General features: G+C 37.0%; 1 protein-coding gene across 2 annotated transcripts in view; it reads right to left on the bottom strand.

Annotated features, from left to right (window-relative positions):
- Window positions 1-18,516, bottom strand: part of CCDC50 (coiled-coil domain containing 50) — a 71,582-nt gene that overhangs the window by 15,322 nt on the left and 37,744 nt on the right. Inside the window, exons 5-9 of one of the 2 annotated variants that reach the window (XM_047788811.1) lie at window positions 15,016-15,133; window positions 9,746-10,273; window positions 1,364-1,479; window positions 894-938; window positions 683-787 (exon numbers count right to left, since the gene is read on the bottom strand). In XM_047788811.1, coding sequence (XP_047644767.1) covers window positions 683-787; window positions 894-938; window positions 1,364-1,479; window positions 9,746-10,273; window positions 15,016-15,133 — 912 coding nt within the window. The remainder of the gene's footprint in view (window positions 1-682; window positions 788-893; window positions 939-1,363; window positions 1,480-9,745; window positions 10,274-15,015; window positions 15,134-18,516) is intronic. The other variant, XM_047788820.1, reaches the window with a different exon arrangement.

Here is an 18,516-nt window from a genome sequence, read left to right as displayed (position 1 = left end):
TCTATCTTTGTCTTTCCCTGTACGTCCAGAGTGGTGCTTTGGGCACAGTCACTATTAATGAGTAAGATCTGTTCAAATGAACTTGCAATCACTACGTACAACAGTTAGATTACAGCAGAATGAACTGCAGTCGCTGACTCCTTGGTCTACGATGTCTGATTAATGAGGGGAAGGTAACAGTTCAAGCTCATGCTAGACAGTCTCATAAGCAATGACTGCTGGTAATAAGAACAGTTGTCACTTTGCTATGGATCAAGTGATGTCAGAGCAGAGAGAGAGACAGCTGGTGCCTGATCAAGAAAGAAGGACAATACAAGCACACAGGGGAAGTCAAGAGAAGAGGAGACGGCCATGGTGGAAATTAAAGAGCATGTGAAAAGACTATACTTCCTATAAGGCAAGCAGAGTAAAATTAAGCTTGTTCATAACCAGAGGCACCTGCATCTCAGTTGGTCTTAAAATGGCGGGAATGAGGTTTTCAATCTTAGTAACTTTTTTACATAGGTTACTTTCAAGAATTCAATACGGTTTTTCACAGTGAAACAACTTTTACAATTCAAAATCACAAAGGCCATACAGATGATTTGGACACCCTAAATAGATTGTGAGGTTACCCTAAAAGAGAACTCCTCATTTCAGTTCTAATTTCATTTCTAATTAAAAACAAAGAGACAGACCCTACCTTCCACTCAGGGTCATGCTTTCTTTTGTCCAAAGATGATTTCTCCCGCTCCCTGGCTTTCTTGTAAGCTTTCTTTTCTTCAGCCATTAGAAGTCTAGCGATTTCCTAAACAAAATCCATGCAACATCACTGACAGCAATGTTGTAGGCAGAAGGTTACTGGGATATTTCCAAAGAATATGGGCTAAACAAATTAACTAACATGAACTCACCTCATCCTGGGCGACTTGAGCTGCTCTCATGTCCACCTGGATAGCCTATAGTATAGGAAATACAAAAAAGTATAATTTTATTAGAATCTATCCTGTCCATTAAAAAAAATTACATAAAAATAAACTGGTATTTGAAACTAGATGTGATTAACATCCCTGAAGTTGATAATCAGTATACTTCCATCGGTCAGAGCAGAGTCTATTTTTATCAAATTCTAGAGCAGATTCCTAGGAAATGATCAGAACTCAATAAAGGAGACACAGGAATATGGGATTCTGTTGCTAAAGTTTACTCAGCAAGTAAAACTGCTGGATACTCTATTTCTATTGTCCTGATTTTTCTACCCCTAAAGAAGGTATCGGTTTCTCAACAAACAGAGGAATATAAGGCCTATTACATAATGTCAAGATTGATTCAATTCACAAAAACCTACTGATTCACCTAAAATTTTACATTAAAGTTTGCTCACCAAAATTTCTTCTTCTTGCAGTTTTCTGGCAATTTCAGCATCGGACCATTCCTGATCCCTGTGGGTCACTCGTGAGGGAGTAGAGACAGTGTCTTTCATCACTCTGGGTTTCACTCCTAGAAAAAACCCGGTGTAATAAGGCAACTGAGTGTGTTTTCCGAAAAGTGGCAAAATTTAAGATAACAAAGGTTTTGTTTTCAATATCTAAAAATGACAATACCACTTCCACTCCAAAATTCAGTGTAGAGTGCACTTGAAATAATTGTACCCTCTAGTCATGGAAGAGAGGTGATACAGATAATCCACACATTTAAACAAAGTTCCCCACCCAAACCTACTTGGTATAAACTTCCTTCTCACACAGCTTCTTTAATAGTAGAAAATCATGCAAGGATCTGTAAGTGAGGCTTTTGCAAAATAGGAAGTGAAAAAAGATTAAGTCACTAAACTAAAAAGAATTTACAGAAAAGTAAATAAGTTAGTTGGAGGTTTAAAGAGACTAAGCTATCAAGGCTTGGCGGAGATGAGAAGCTTCCCACCTTTTTGCCTCTGCCTTGCACACCTTACTTCAAAGAGAAACAGCATCAACTGGGAGTTATGTGACAGTACCTATTAACCAGCTGGTGGCCCTGCCACAGCTTCTGCTCTGATGGTCACCAAACCCACTTGCTTTAGATGGTTCCTATAGCTCTGATCATTTTAATGTTGCCAAATTTTAGGGAAGATATACCCTAAGTGAAGTATCAGCACAGTGACCTTAGAGTTCCATTCCTTTGAGAAGAAAGGAACATGGACACTGGTAGGGAATTTTGAAATTTTATAAGAGCATATTTTCTCTTTATAAGTTTTAATTAACTGGTAAATGTTAATGGTTATTCCAAAATTGTGGGATTTCCCTCTTTGTATCCTTTATAAATTACAAGTATTCAACAACGTGAATATCTTACATTAAAAAATAATAAAAATTTTGGGAATTCCTGTCGTGGCTCAGTGGTTAACGAAACCGACTATGAGGTTGCGGGTTCCATCCCTGGCCTTGCTCAGTGGGTTAAGGATCCGGCATTGCTGTGAGCTGTGGGGGAGGTTGCAGACGCGGCTCGGATCTGGCATTGCTGTGGCTCTGGTGTAGGCCGGCGGCTACAGCTCCAACTGGACCCCTAGCCTGGGAACCTCCATATGTCGTGGGAGAGGCCCTAGAAAAGGCAAAAAGACAAAAATAAATAAATTTTAAAAAATTAAAAGTAATAAAAATTTTAATGAAGAAGATCAACCATCTGGAATACTGACTTTCAGTAATCAGATTACTGAAGGGAGAAAGAAATTTACTCCTAGTTGCCTATTTCTTCACATTAGTGGTTCTCAATCATGTCTATACATTAAAATAATTTGGGGCGCTTTAAATACATATGACATCTTTGACCCAAACCCCTGATATTCTAACAGAAATACCCTGGGTGAGATCTGGCTTTGTCAGTTTGTTTTAAATCCTACCAGTTGATTCTTAATTGCAATTACCATTGGAACTACTAGTTGAGTGTATTATGTCTATCAAAGTTACTGTACATGAAAACAATTTTTATCAAAATGCCTCACCACATGATTCACTTGCTTTAAACAAAACAGGGAAAACAACAACAACAACAACAACTAAATTCTGGACAAATGAAGAGTTTAAAAGTTATCTGGTGAAGCCTCTTCTTAGAGCTTAAACCTAGCTTTGCGGTAAATCCAAAAGCCAGAGAATCATCTGCCTTTTCACAAATAAAGTCTATTAAACATGGCTTTCTTAGTTTATTTAGGTCTATGAGTACCTGATTACCTAGAACACAGAATCCACTTCAATTTCTCATCACCTCTAGAGCTATTAAATCTTATGAGGGGCTGGGCTGGTTTTAATGCAGATTTGAGTGATCTGGGACAGTCAGGAAAGGTGGGATACTGCCAGGAGTAGATAAACCTCTGTGAGTTATGATTAGCTTGGTCATAACTAGAAGGGAATATTTCAGGGAAAAAGAGATGAAACTAGATAGGGAAGTTGGCACTGGGAAAAGTCAGTGGACAAGGTAGGCTGCTATATGCCCGTCTACAGAAGAATGACATTTCCATGAGCAGCCCAAAGCCTAGCTGAGGATGACTGGAGAGATCACACTTAGGCTTGCTCCTTCAGTTTTGCCACTGGAAAAGAAACAGAGTGGAATGTGCTCAGATTTTGAGAACTAAACTTTTTCTACTTATTCCTCCTCCACACCACAAAATTAACTAAGAAAATATTTTGCTTTAATATCAATCAAAGATACTTGGAAGGCATTCAAATGAAATGGTCAAATGAAGAGTTTTAACTGGTTTGACAGGATGATAAGACTGTGTGAACTCTTGGCAGTTAAAAAGAGAATGACACGTAGATTAATGGAACAAAACAGAGATCCTAGAAATAATCCCAATGTGTATATGGTCAATTAATTTATGGCAAAGATGACAAGAACACACAATGGAGAAAGGGCAGTCTCTTCTATGAATAGTGCTGGGAAAACTGGACAGTTACATGCAAAAGAATGAAACTTGATGACTAACTTACACCACACACAAAACTAACTCAAAATGGATTAAAGACTTGAACATAAGACTTGAAACAATAAAACTCCTAGAAGAAAGCATAGGCAGTAAGCTTTCTGACACTGACTTGGAGATGAGTTTTTAGATTTGGTTCCAAAAGCAACAAAAACAAAAATAAGCAAGTGGGACTAAATCAAACTAAGAAGCTTCCTCAGAATAAAGGAAATCATCAACAAAATGAAAAGGCAAGCTACAGAATGGGAGAAAATATCTGCTAATCACAAACCACAAAGGGCTAACATTCAAAATATATAAGGAATTCATACAACAAACCAGCAAAAACACAGTCTGATTAAAAAATGGGCAGAGGATTTGTATAAACATTCTTCCAAAGAAGGCATGCAGATGTCCAACATGTACATGAAAAACTGCTCAGCATCGCTAATCATCAGGGAAATGCAAATCAAAACCACAATGTGGTAGCACACCTCACATCTGTTAAAATAACCACTATCAAAAAGGCAGGAAACAACAAATGTTGGCGTGAATATGAAGAAAAGGAAACCCCTGCGCACTGTTATTGGGAATGTAAATTGGTGCAGCCACTATGAAAAACAGTATAAAAGTTCCCCCCAAAATTAAAAAAAAACTAGAACTACCATATGATTCAGTAATTTCATTTCTGAGAATTCATCTGAAGGAAATGAAAACACTAACTTGAAAAGATACACACACCCTGCGTTTACTGAATTATTATTATTTACAATAGGCAAGACATGGAAACACTCTTAAATGTCCACTGATGGGTAAATGGATAGACACACATATACATAGAGGTATATTACTCAATAATAATGAAAAAATTAAATATTGCCATTTGTGACCACAGAATTGCAAGGCATTATGCTAAATGAAATAAGTCAGAGAAAGGCAAATACTACATGATTTCACTTGTATGTGGAAGGCAAATACTATATAATTTCACTTATCTGTGGAATCTAAAATAAAACAAAGCAATAGAAATAAAAGCAAAAATAAACCAACGAGACCTCATCAAATCGACAAGCTTTTGCACAGCAAAGGAAACCATAAAAAAACTCAAAAACACAACTTAAAGAATGGGAGAAAATAGTTTCAAATGACGCAACTGAAAAGGGCTTAATCTCTAAAATATTCAAACAACTTACACAACTCTACAGCAAAAAAGCCAACAACCCAATGGAAAAATGGGCAAAAGACACGAACAGACATTTCTCCAAGGAAGATATACACATGGCCAACAAGCACATGAAAAAATGCTCAACATCCCTGATTATTAGAGAAATGCAAATCAAAACTACCATGAGATACCACCTCACACGAGTCAGAATGGCCACCACTAATAAATCCACAAATAACAAATGCTGGAGGGGGTGTGGAGAAAGGGGTACCCTCCTGCACTGTTGGTGGGAATATAAGCTGGTACAGCCACTATGGAGAACAGTATGGAGGTACCTTAGAAAACTATACATAGAACTACCATATGACCCAGGAATCCCACTCTTGGGCATATATCCAGACAAAAATTTCCTTGAAAAAGACACATGCACATGCATTTTCATTGCAGCACTATTCACAGTAGGCAAGACATGGAAATAACCCAAATGTCCATCGACAAATGACTGGATTAGGAAGATGTGATGTATACACACACACACACACACACACACACACACACAATGGAATACTACTCAGCCATAAAAGAACAAAATAATGCCATTTGCAGCAACATGGATGGAACTAGAGACTCTCATACTGAGTGAAGTAAGTCAGAAAGAGAGAGACAAATACCATATGTTATCACTCATATATGGAATCTAATATACAGCACAAATGAACCTTTCCACAGAAAAGAAAATCATGGACTTGGAGAATAGACTTGTGGTTGCCAAGGGGGAGGGGGAGGGAGTGGGGTGGTTGGGGATCTTGGGGTTAATACATGCAGACTATTGTCTTTGGAATGGATTAGCAATGAAATCCTGCTGTGTAGCCCTGAGAACTATGTCTAGTCACTTATGATTGAGCAAGATAATGGGAGAAAAAAGAATGTATACATGTATGTGTAACTGGATCACCATGCTGAACAGTAGGAAAAAAATTAATATATTGGGGAAATAAAAAAAAAATAAAACAAAACAAAAACCAAAATCCTGAGCTCAGAGATACAAAGAACCGTTCTGTGGTTGCCAGAGGAGGGGTTGGGGTCTTGGGCAAAATGTATTGAAGGGAGTCATAAGGAACAAACTTCCAGTTATAAAATAAATATGTCATGGGCATGTAATGCACAGCATGGAGACTATAAGTATTACAATACATATCTGAAAGCTGTTGAGAGATCTTAAAAGTTTTCATCACAAGGAAAAAATTTTTAATTATGTATGGTGTTAGATGTTAACTGGACTTACTGTGGTGATCATTTTGTGGATGCAATACATACAAATATACACTTGAAATTAATATAATGTTATATGCCAGTTTTACCCTTATAAAAATAAACAGTTAAATTCTGAGGTATTATCTCAATATCAGGTCAAATATTTAGAGGGAAAAAGAAGAGTTTATTTGAACTTGATATGTCCTTGGAACTTGTGTGTCTTTTAAGTAGAAAATTTCTATATCCTGGAATATCAGATTTCTGGACTGACAGTACTACGCACTAAATGTAATATCCTCTATACCAAAGGTAAAAAGAACTTCTGTAAGTGTGTAAGAAAGAACCTAAATACAGTGTAAGGCTGTCATTACAGAAAACAGAGATGTTCTAAAAAGTTATTAAACACAGTTTACTCAAGAGATTAACAAAACAGCTGTCTTCATTTTGGTAGCCTAAGCATAATCTGCAAACTAACTTTCAAAAAACTCAGGTAAGCCACATTTTTAACAGTTTCACATTTTTTTTTCTTCTTCTTAGGGCTGCACCTGTGGCAAACAAAGTTCCCAGGCTAGGGGTCGAATTGGAGTTGCAGCTGTGGACAATGCCACAGCCACAGCCACAGTAGATCCAAGCTGCATCTGCGACCTACACCACAGCTTGCTGCAATGCCAGATGCTTAACCCACTGAGTGAGGCCAGGGATTAAACCTGCTGAGCCACAACAGGAACTCCCTCATTCATTTTTTAACTCAAATTCTTGCTTGTCTTTTTCAGTTCATCATTCACCAGTCTGAGGATACAAGACCTCCCTCAATAAACACAAGCAAAGCAAACCTTTAAAGAAATTGTAATAAAGTAAGATACAATTTTTAAAAGTACTGTATTTAAGACAAACTAATCCCAAGCTTGGAATAAGGTAATACGGTGACACAAATTCAAGAGTATTTTATACTAAGCCAGCCTGACACTTGGGGAATGTCATAGCAGAATAGTATGTTATGGTTCTGAGAGGTTGGAAGTTAACCTGCAGAAAATTAATAAGCTATCACAATTTAATAGCTCAATAGAGATGTTACCCTCAAAGGTGGTTTGGTTTTACTGCCCTTTAGAAAGTTAACCAAACTTACATTTAGTTCAGCAATTTTATTCTGTATTCCTTTTTGAACTGATTATAAAATCCTGTCCTGCAAATCAATCCTCTTAGAACTAGCTCTTCGTTGCCCTGCTAGTTTCTCTGTTATTAAGTTAAATAAAACTTTGGCCTATGCTAACAACTTTGAGAATTGTACTTTTATTTTTGGATATTTATTCATTTATTTTGGCCACACCCACAATATACAGAAGTATGCAGGCTAGGAACTGAATTCAAGCTGCAGCTGAAGCAATGAGGGATCCTTAAGCCTCTGGACTGAGCCTGGGATAGAATCCACACCACTACAGAGACACACTGCCAGATCCTTAACCCACTGTGCCACAGCAGGAACTCCAAGAATTGTACTTTTAGAACAGCATTAGTAGAAACCAGTACTTAATAATTATTTTAATGTAGTCTTCTGCCTTACTAGAGTTGGTGGTGGGGGGGTGGTGGTGGTCACAATCAAATGTTTACAGGGACTACATAGGTAAAATTTGCCAAGTAAGTTGAATACAAAGTGATAGACAGTAGCAACTGTATTACAGCCACTTTAGTACCTGCCTAGCCACATTGTTTTTTAAACCTTACTGCTATTAAAATAAAAGAAATAAAACATTTGCCTATGAATCCAGTAGTAGGGTTCTGTGAGTCAGTGTTTATTTCCTATTAGTTCCACCCTTTCTAAGCCTGTTTAAGATACCTTCAAGTATAACTAAAAGCCATAGGGCTAAGGGGCCCTCAGCACACTTTTAAAATCAGATTCACAGAATCATAGATGTAGAGGTCGATGCAATCACTGTTCCTCCCCAATACCTTTTGGACTCCAACATGTCTTTCTAAACCTGGGCAGAGTGTAACTTACTCATAAAGAGTGATCTTACTCCAGGTAGATCATATCACTTCCTCCGTTATTGCCCTGCAGCTCTTTGTTCAAAGTCTATCTAACTTGCAATTGTTTCTTTACATATACACCTGCTTGGCTTGACTCATAAACCTTCTGAGGCTGAGATCCAAACATATATCCCCCCAAACATAAAGCCTGAGGCAAGAATATTTGTGGCAGATACTTATATGGCTTGCTGAACTGAATTTTCATTTTATCACCAAGTCCTTTAAAAACTTAAAACAAACATGATAGAGATAACATGATAGGAAGAACCAAAAGAATCAACTTGAACCCACAGCCTAGAAACCACTTTCCAGACCAGAGGTAGGGGTGGCTGGGCAACAGTATGGAAGAAAGTTGAGTAGAGTCGCCTCCTTGGTACTTTTCCCAATAAACCCTGCATCTCGGTGAAACTACCATTAGAGCAAAACAGAATCAGGGAGGTGAGTATGGTCTAAGGAAACTACCAGATAGTGTAGTGCTATGACCTGCAGTGGGACAGCCACGTGGCAAACATCACAGGGGCAGTTTCCAGACAAGATGAGAGAGAGAACCATGACTGTCAATGATGTCAATGATGGACTTCAGAGGCCTCAGGGAAGCTGGAAACTTGAGGCTCACATCTAACATTCACCTCATTCCTATACAAGCACCAAGAGCTTACCTGATATTGGCACTTCAGAACACCAACTGTAGAGTTAAGAGTCGAAGAAGGTTAAAGACAGGAAGCAACTCAAGGCAGTCATTTTCAAACTTGAAGTACCTAAGAATCACCTCCAGGTGTGAAACAAGCCCAAACTGCCAGGCCACTCTCCAGAGACGGTAACGTAGAAGACCCAGAAATCTGCATTTTTAGGAAATAGCTCAGCTGATTCTGATGAAAACAAACCACAATTCGAAAAATGCCGTCTCAAGAAATTGCCTATTCAATCTCTCACTTTACAGATGGGAAAAATGAAGTCAAGAAATTCTAGTACTTCCAGCCCTGCTGTCTTCTAGTTAGGCAAATACTATGAAGGTGGTATCACCAGGCCTTCTGGGTTCACAGAATTACAAGCAGAAATTCAAGAGCACTGATTTGGTAACAGAATCACTGATGCATGGTTTTGATGAATTAAGAACTCTATCCGGGATGGGCACCTCCTGTGCAATCTGGGACTGGAAGAACCTCATAAGGAATTAGTTGTATTAGGAGAAAGAAGGGAAAAGGTAGATATTTTCCTTCTTGAGATTTTGGATTAAGTGAATACTTTTTATTTGGCTGCAGGATTTATTCCAAAGCCATGAACACCAACCAGAGAGAAAGAACAGTTTGCTTAAGATGCTTATTATAAATACACCTGTTTCTAGGTACATACATGCTACCAGGACTTCCAAAGAGACTGTCCTTCATTACCTGGGTCATGGAGCTGGAGCCGCTCCTCACTCTCTGAGAAGGGCCGAGTCCTTGGCCTGTGTTTCCTTTCTCTGTGCTCCCCTTGCCCATGGTCCCTCCCATATACAGCTTCCTTGCAGGGAAGCCCCAATTTCTGTGAGGACTTGGGAGAAAGTCGGTCTTGGTGCTGGGCATGTTTTTCCCCACTCCGAGTTCGATGGCTATGGTGAGCCTCCCAGTCATCCGATTCAGTGCTCAGAAACACCTCACCACTGATCCTGGGAAGAGGAGGTCTCTGGAGCTTCTCAGGACCAGACTGTTTCCTTTCAGGCTGCTCAGTGTTCATCGGGGGATCATCTCTCACTTTACCCAAGCTAGATGATGACAGAGGTTTCTCTGATGGACACTGCTCTTCCAGTTCTTCCAAGTTCTCCTGAGGACGTTTGCATTTCTCCTTCCTCTGCTTCACAGTCTTCTCCTCGCTTTGGAGTCTACAAGACCTTGAGAATCCAGAACCCAACTCCCTTGCCCTCCTTGACCGTGGGTGGTCTGAGTGGAGGTGGAGGAATGTGAAAAATAGAAATGCAGGTTAACGTAATGAGAGTATGAACTCACTACATGAGAGAGACAGGGCCCAAATTTAACATCTTTTAAAATGGAGAAAGCAAATTTTTCAACTTAACAAATTGAAAAGAAGGGGTGAGCTTTTACTGGCATGTTCCATACAAAAATGAAGGATTCCGGGGACACAGCCAAAACGGCAAAACTAAAATGAATTTAAGTCAGATAACTTAAATCTGAAAGAAAAGCTTGATTGTGATTAGGGCAGAGTTAACAGAGTACCTTAATATTTGCCAGTAACAAAAATTCCGGTCATGAAATGTTCGATTCTGTTTATAAAATCAATTTGGAACTAGTGTATGGGGGAAAAGTGAGAGTTGAGAGAGTCAGAAAACGGAAGAACTAAGTTTTGTGATTCCAGTCAGAGACCTTCAAATAGTCGTATTGGAAATAACAATAACTATGTATCAGGATGCTGCTAGTTTCTCTTTAGTTCAGAGAGACGTTTCACAGATTTTACTTTCCCTCTATCCTCTCCCCTTGGGCGGCCAGAGTAAACATGCCCAGCATATTACTGTTAGGTGTGGAAGAGGATGGAGTACAGGAGAATTTTAAGTGAGTCAATGACCCTGTTGTCTTTGGATAACTCTGCTCCTAATCTTACTTGAAGATTTGGCAGCAGAAAAAAATTAAAAAGCGATGCCAGAATGGAATACATAAAAAGGAGTCACTTCCTAAGTACATGTCAAAAAAACTTTGTGATACTTACTCTGTGTATAAAAATATTATATATGCTTAGTATACAAGTCCCTAAGTTTAACACAAACTTCAAAAACAGCACATGGATGGGTGCTTTTTTGTCAGGTCTCATTTAGGAACAAGCAAACTATGAAAATAAGGAAAGTAAATTAACAAAGCATAGTTCAAGAGCACATTTATTTTAACATTTTCTAAGACTTTTACTACACTTGCGAAATAAGAAAAAGAAATCTTAACTCCATGGAAAATTGCTAAGACAGCCAAAGTTCTCTGCTGGAATTAGCTACTGGCTGAACTACATTTGAAACAGTGATCCTAATTTGATGGGATGTGGTTTTTGTTTTTGTTTTTTAAATCGACTATACGTTTTCTTAGTTATTAGGGTTCTGTTTTTTACTTGATTCGATTTTCACGTTTTTGCTAAAGTTTGTTATTGTTAATTTAATGAAGGAATAGAGAAACGGGAGATAAGTGCTAAGTGCATCACTGATGCCGTAAGCTTCCACTCAGAACTTCAAATTGTCTCCTCTTGAGCTTTCCAGAAGAAAAAAAAAAGTCTGTAAAGTATCTTCACAATTTTACAGTAAAATTTATTTTTTACATAAAGCAAAATAGGACAACTATTCTCTGTAATAAAAAAGTATCTACTCTTTTAAAGGTACTTTAAAACTATTATTTTAAGTGTCTCTTCACAACTGAGAAAAAGAATCAACTCACTACTGCTATGAATTAATCTGATACCACAACCAGGTAACAGGGGTTTAGTGTTAACACCAATGTTCCTACACAGATTTAGAGCAGGGAGGCCTGCCCTTAAACCCAAAAAGAAAGAAGACAGGTTTTGTTTTCGACTTGATCTGTGAAGTTATGATTGTTTGCTTGTTTTTATTTTTAATTCTTTCTAAAAAGGTAACATATATTAGTGGTTTTACTTTAGGAAAGCATGTTTCAAGAATTAGAACAGAGTTGTCACTATATTTCGCAAAGCTGATAGGAAAAAATATCTATTGCCTAGATCACTCATGATATCTTTAAACCTAGGAAAGGAAAAAAAAAAAAAAGGATGGGGTGGAGGAATCTGTTTAAATCCTTTAAAACCCCATCTAATTAAGGACTGACACTTTCATGTTTCTTGAAACCAAGTTACTTGGCAAATATAATTAAATTCCTTACAGCCAATGTATACATATATATGTGTGCCTGTGTATCTATGTACATGCACAGTGTGTATCTACATAGACATATACAGAAACACAGGCACACATATATATGTAACATTTTATTTGCGTGTCTCCATGTTTATCTTTCAAAATAAGATGATTTTTGTTTAGACAGACAAAATACTATGTAACACACACATATTACATTGATATACATATAAATGATACCTATTAGAGATTATGAATCTTCACAAAAATTACATTTTTTAATCTTCTCAACATCCATGCGAAGGATGCATTTTTTAGAATCTCCAATTTACAGATGAGAAAAAGGCCTAGAGGGGTTATAGTAGATAACTTCTTTAACATTACAATTTTTCCAAGGAAGGGATGAAACTTAAATCAAGGTCTTCTGACTCCAAAGACCAGGACTTAAAAACAAAAATCACTAATATGCTTGCAATTCAGGTTAAGTGGCTTTGAAAGAAAAACATGGATTCATAAATGAAAAAGATCTCATTTTAAATCTCAGCATCTCAGTTGATATAAATCTGATAGATGTTTTAGATAATTTCAAATTTGTAGGAAATCTATAAATGATTATTTTTAAAAGATTAACTTATTAAAGTTTAAGTAAATGAAAGCTAAAACGACCACTTCTATAATGATTTGCTGTGATTATTATGTAAGACAGACAAAAATCATATGGCACATAAAGATAGGAAGCACAATTAAAGATCCCTTATGTGTTGGGAAAGGACCACTGCAAAGAACACAAGGATGCTTAGCAAATAGGAGCTGGACTGCAATGTGGTTTCTGTCGACTCAACCTGATCTAACTCAAAGGCATATCAAGGAAGATCACATGTTCGGCAATACTGTCTCCCAACAACAACATGGCTGTAGAGAAATTCCAACAGTACTTTACACACACACACACACACACACACACACACACACACACTCTCTCTCTCTCTCTCTCTCTCTCTCTCTCTCTCTCTCTCTCTCTCTCTCTCAGGAGGTCACTGTGTTCAATTCCCACCTCCCTACCCGCAACTCCACAGAAAAGTAGCATATAGGCCTTTCTCTGTAAGTTTAAAAAAAGCAGTTAAATATAGATTTTAAACTATTTCAGGTGTCCCTGAAAATTCAGTGAATCCTCAACATAGTCTTGAGAGATGAATCAGGATGACAGCACTCTAGTTGAAACAAGCAGATTTGAGTCCCCATTCTTCAAGTCAGTATAAGGTTTTAACAGAGGAATGCTAATATCAGTACTTCAGTGTACTGATACTTACTACCCTAAGGTAGTAATTACTTACTACCCTAATGTTTTGAGACTCAAAAGTTTAGAAGTTAATTTTATTTGCAATGAACATGCCTTCAATGCAGAATTACAAATGAGAACAAAAAACACCAGATCATATTTCTAAGTTTTTTTTTTCTTTTTCTTTTTGTTGGCCATAGCATATGGAAGTTCCCAGGCCAAGGAGTGAATTGAGCTGCAGCTGTGATGTACACTACAGCTGTGGCAACTCTGGATCCTTAACCCACTGTACCACAGTGGGAACTCCATATTTCTAAGATTTTAATTAAAGCTGACAAGTAACTCTTTACCCTCTGACCTCTAGTACAGAAAAACACGGCAATAATGTTTCCTTTTAAAATGGATGTACCGCATATATTTGACGAGAAAAACCATCATAAGAAAAATGACTATCAAAAAAAAAGAGCTGAGCATTTTGCACATGGAAGAACACACCAAGCAATAAACAGAATCAACTTCTTTACTAATTGTGTCATAGACCTGAGCTCTATGGATTGTGATAAATTTAGAATGTGACTGCAATACTGTATACAAACTAGAATAATCCATTTACCTATATATAACATATCTTTCATTCTGCTCGAAAATACCTACTTACCTTTTATAATGAAATTATTGAAAGGCAATCAGCAATTAATTTTCATGGGACTTGAGGATTATGGACCTTTAAAATCTTTACTCTCTAGAACTGCCTTTAGATTTCATTTAGGGAGTATCCTAAGCATAGTCTCCAAGCTGAACTACAATAAATACTGGCACCGAAAACTACAGGAAATGTTTTCCCTTTAATAGATCTTTAAAAAAGACTGAACAATATTTGCAAATACTCATTTCCCAACACACTTTTAAGATAAAGAATCCCACCACCACAAGTGCCACCACCATACCAGCACCACCACCACCACCCTGCAAAAGCAGGTACTAGAGAAGGGACATCTCTGTTTCAGAAATTCTTCTATATGATAATTAAACATCAAAGGAAGCATCAAGAGCAAAAAATGAACAAAGATTCTTAAAATTTAATTTTGTCATCAGCAGGCTAACACATTGGGCGAGGTTTAAAAGATAAAAAGCATAGAAAAAAAGCTTTGTTATCTAGTAATTGATATATGCTGTTCCTCCTTTAACATTTGTTCCCCTTTGCTGCTTCAAACAGCACTGCCCAGACATCCTTGAGAAAGATCAAGGCCAGAGACTTATCTGCCATTTTTCACACCCCTATTTATGTGTCTGGAATGTAAGGCAGCATTCTGAGTAGCAACAATGCAAAAGAATGCATGCTAAATCTTGCTAAAATGTATTCAAGTTTTAACAGCCATAAAAACAGCTCTGCTCATCCAAGTAAAGAATAGATTTTTCATTAGATAAGGAAAAATCCCACCACAAATCTAAAGGGGCCCTAGGGTCACTTTAAAGACAAATTTAAACAGGTGCCTTGCAATTGAGTCTAAGGCTAGAGTAGATCGTGATGTAGGAATTGTTACCTCCATCTTCGTAATAGTAACTGTCACCATAAGCATTGGCTCCAGAGGCCTCCGGAAAGTGTTTCTTTCGCTTTTTCTCTTCCTGTAACTCCTTTTCTTGCAAGAGTCGAGCTATGTCCTGCAAATACAGAGAGAACAAAAATAAATATTACCAGAGAATGAACAAACTCCATACAGTGACCATAAAGGTCAATGGTTTGACATTCCAATGGCAGGCTGTTGTGGGCTCTGCCAGACTTTCTAGCATTAAGCTCATACTATCAAATACCACAAATAATTGCTCAACAGGAGTGGCACAATGTCCAGATGAGGGGGAAAGTTTTTTTTTTTTTTTTTAAAAAAACTGAAATTTAAATCTAAATCACTATGAAGATACTCAAATGTAGTGTTCCTTAAGCTGGCTATAGGACAGAATTTTTAAAATACTTATTTGTGGGCCCTTTTTCCAAAATGATGATTTATTAAGTCTGAATGAGGGACAGTGCCATAATTTATAAAACTTTATAAACTGTATTTACAACTTAAAAACATTTTAAAAATAATCTTTCAGTTGATTGTGACTTAGCTTTGCAGTAGAGAACCACTATCTTAACTAAAAAAGAGAAAAGAGTCTTCCTTCCATCTCCCCTCTGCTTCATCTCTGGGCAAGTTTTCAGCCGTTACTGAGTGATGAATAAACATTCTGACCCTGTCCCCTAAAAGATTACCATCCTTCAATGAAAATACAGGTAAATACAGAGAGCTACAATACAATAAATTATAAATGCCTTTACAATACAAGTAAATTATAAATGCCTCAGAAAAAAGAGGGTTAAAATGTCCATGGGAGCACAAAAGAGTGAATACTATTTCTGCTTAAATTAATTAGTTTAAGCCTTTATATTTATGTTAGGTTTTGAACAAAGACCTGGATTCCAATAGGCAGAGGAAAAAGAGAAAACAGTATCAGCAAAGTTATAAATATTTTAATGGGCATTAGTCTAGGGTACAACCAATAGTCCAATAAGAACATAGGATGTGGGGTATTACAGAGAAAGATGAAGCTAGAAAAACAGTCAGAGGCTCGACCACAGGCATCCCTTACAGACAATATTAAGAAATCTGGAGTCTATAATAAGCGATGAAGAGTTGCTAAAGGTTTTGAGCTTTCAAGTGACTATTCTGAATCTGAAGATTAGTTCTATGAAAGGCCAAACAAGAAGGCACATAAACTTTGTCCATGATACTTTTTCAGAAAGAAGATCCCTGGCTGTCACTAGATTCTTAAAGATTGTACAAATAGGGCAACAATATTCACTGGTGCACATGGTAGTAACAATCACAGGCAGTCTGAGGTACTTACTGCTAAATATCAACAATGAGGAATACAAGAAGTGCTTCGATGTTAATGGCGCAAATTTTGAAGCAAAAATTAATTACTATTCCCAATTTTCTGAACAAGTCGCAAGACTGCAAGGCAAATTTTAAAAAGTCACCTGAATTAATCACTTTCTATCATATCAGTGTATAAATAAGTTGGATGCTGAGGCTAGGTAAATTAGCAAAGGTTATCCATATACTTGGCTTTTAATGTTCATAAAATAGCCTTACAAATCTGAGTTTACATTAAATAAATGCCTAAATTCAAATTTATAAATATATTATTAATATATACCTTTACCTGATTTCTATGCTGGAAACCTCTCATAAAATTACGTAAAATACATACATATATTTGATAAGTAATTTATGTAAAAGCGCTCACTCAGAATGAAAGGCAAAGAACCACACAGGCATTGTTTTCATGCAAAGAAATCTGAATTTCTAATATTTTGATTGAAAAAAAAAATCTTCTAAATCTGAAAGTTAAGACAATTTTATTTTCCCTTCCAGTTAAGTCGGAGACACTTTGGGGACACTGGGAGAGAAACATTAACTACCAAAATGAATTTCCTTGGGCTTGAATTCTTTATTTGTAAAATGAAGAATTTGAACTACTCAATCTTGAAGTCAAATGTCTTGACACCATAATGCACCATGTTCATAAACCTGTGAGTGTTACCAGGTGTCAACCTCTGTGACAGGTTCATTACACTTGAGGTCTTACAAAGCAATCTAACAACAGTTAGGTAGAAAAAGAGGTTTGACAAGATAACTTGTTCTATCCAAACTAATATCCATTACAGAATTTCCCAAATCCCTATACTTTTTACTGCAGAAGTACGAAGAAAATGTAAACACTTCCCTGAGTTGTCATGTTTACCAAGCATCCAACACTACATCTTCCTAAGTGGTTTGTTTTACTGAGAACAAAAAATTTCTCTTGACATAACTAAGTAAAAATATAAAGGAACATTACCAGGTCCAATGGCCAGCAGAAATTATTAAATTGTACTCCAGGGATTTTATAATTGCTTTCCCAGTATTGAATCTAGTTATAATAGAATACATAGTAATAAGCCACTTTCTCAATGTGAAGAACCAAAGATGAACCAAAGAGAAGCAAAGATGATGTCTCTTTTGTACAATGCATTAGCTAGGCAAAAGGGGGGCTTTTAATAAATCAGAAGAATCATCATCATAATCGTCATATACCTGAGCAGCCAAACCTTTTGCTCTTTTAGCCTCTCAACTCCTTTTGAGTAAGCTTCTTCTGTCTGAGAGGAAAAGCTATCTAAAACTGAGGAGGAAAAGGATAGATTCAACAGAAAATTGCTCTCTATATAAGCAGGGTTTAGCACAAGTCAGTTCTCTGCCCTGATTTCCAACATTACTGCACAATGGGTTTAGTTAGGTGATTTCAATATAAAGATTTTCTCCCAGGAGTTCCCACTGTGGTGCAATGGGATTGTGATATCTCTGTAGTGCTGGGCCACAAGTTCAATTCTGGGTCTAGCAGAGTGCATTAGGATTCAGCATTACCACAGTTGCAGTATAGGTTGCAACTTGGCTTGGGATCTCCACATGCTGCAAGGCAGCCAAAAAACATTAAAAAGAAAGAAAGAAAGAGAGAGAGAGAGAGAGAGAGAGAGAAAAGGGAGAGGGAGAAAGAAAGAAAGAAAGAAAGAAAGAAAGAAAGAAAGAAAGAAAGAAAGAAAGAAAGAGATTTTCCCCTGAAACAAGCTAAAGATGGCAACTCTTAGTCACAATGCTTGGATGCAGCTTAGTCACCCTTGACATAAACAACCTCCCTGGTCCTCAGCTTCCTTCCTGTTAAAGGTTAGTCTAAAGAGCATTTCCCAAGCTCTGTTTCTGAGAACACTATATCAAAAGGTTCTCTTAAAAAAAAAAAAAAAAAAAAAAAAAAAACAGAGCATTCAATAGGAAACATGAATTATATCTACTCTTTAAACCCATCAGCCCATTTGAAAAATCTGATAGAAGAAATGTTATCTTCTTGTAACCCAGGAATTTCCAAATTTATTTTGTGACAGAAGCCTTTTTGTCACATAAAAAACATAAACCTTATGAAATTAGTGTTTGACAGAACACAACTTGGAAAGAACAAATCTAAAAGAACTC

Source organism: Phacochoerus africanus, chromosome 1 (assembly GCF_016906955.1).
Source record: "Phacochoerus africanus isolate WHEZ1 chromosome 1, ROS_Pafr_v1, whole genome shotgun sequence".
NCBI lineage: Eukaryota > Metazoa > Chordata > Mammalia > Artiodactyla > Suidae > Phacochoerus > Phacochoerus africanus.
Note: the sequence above shows the minus strand (reverse complement) of the source record. Positions and strands in the feature narration are given on the sequence as shown.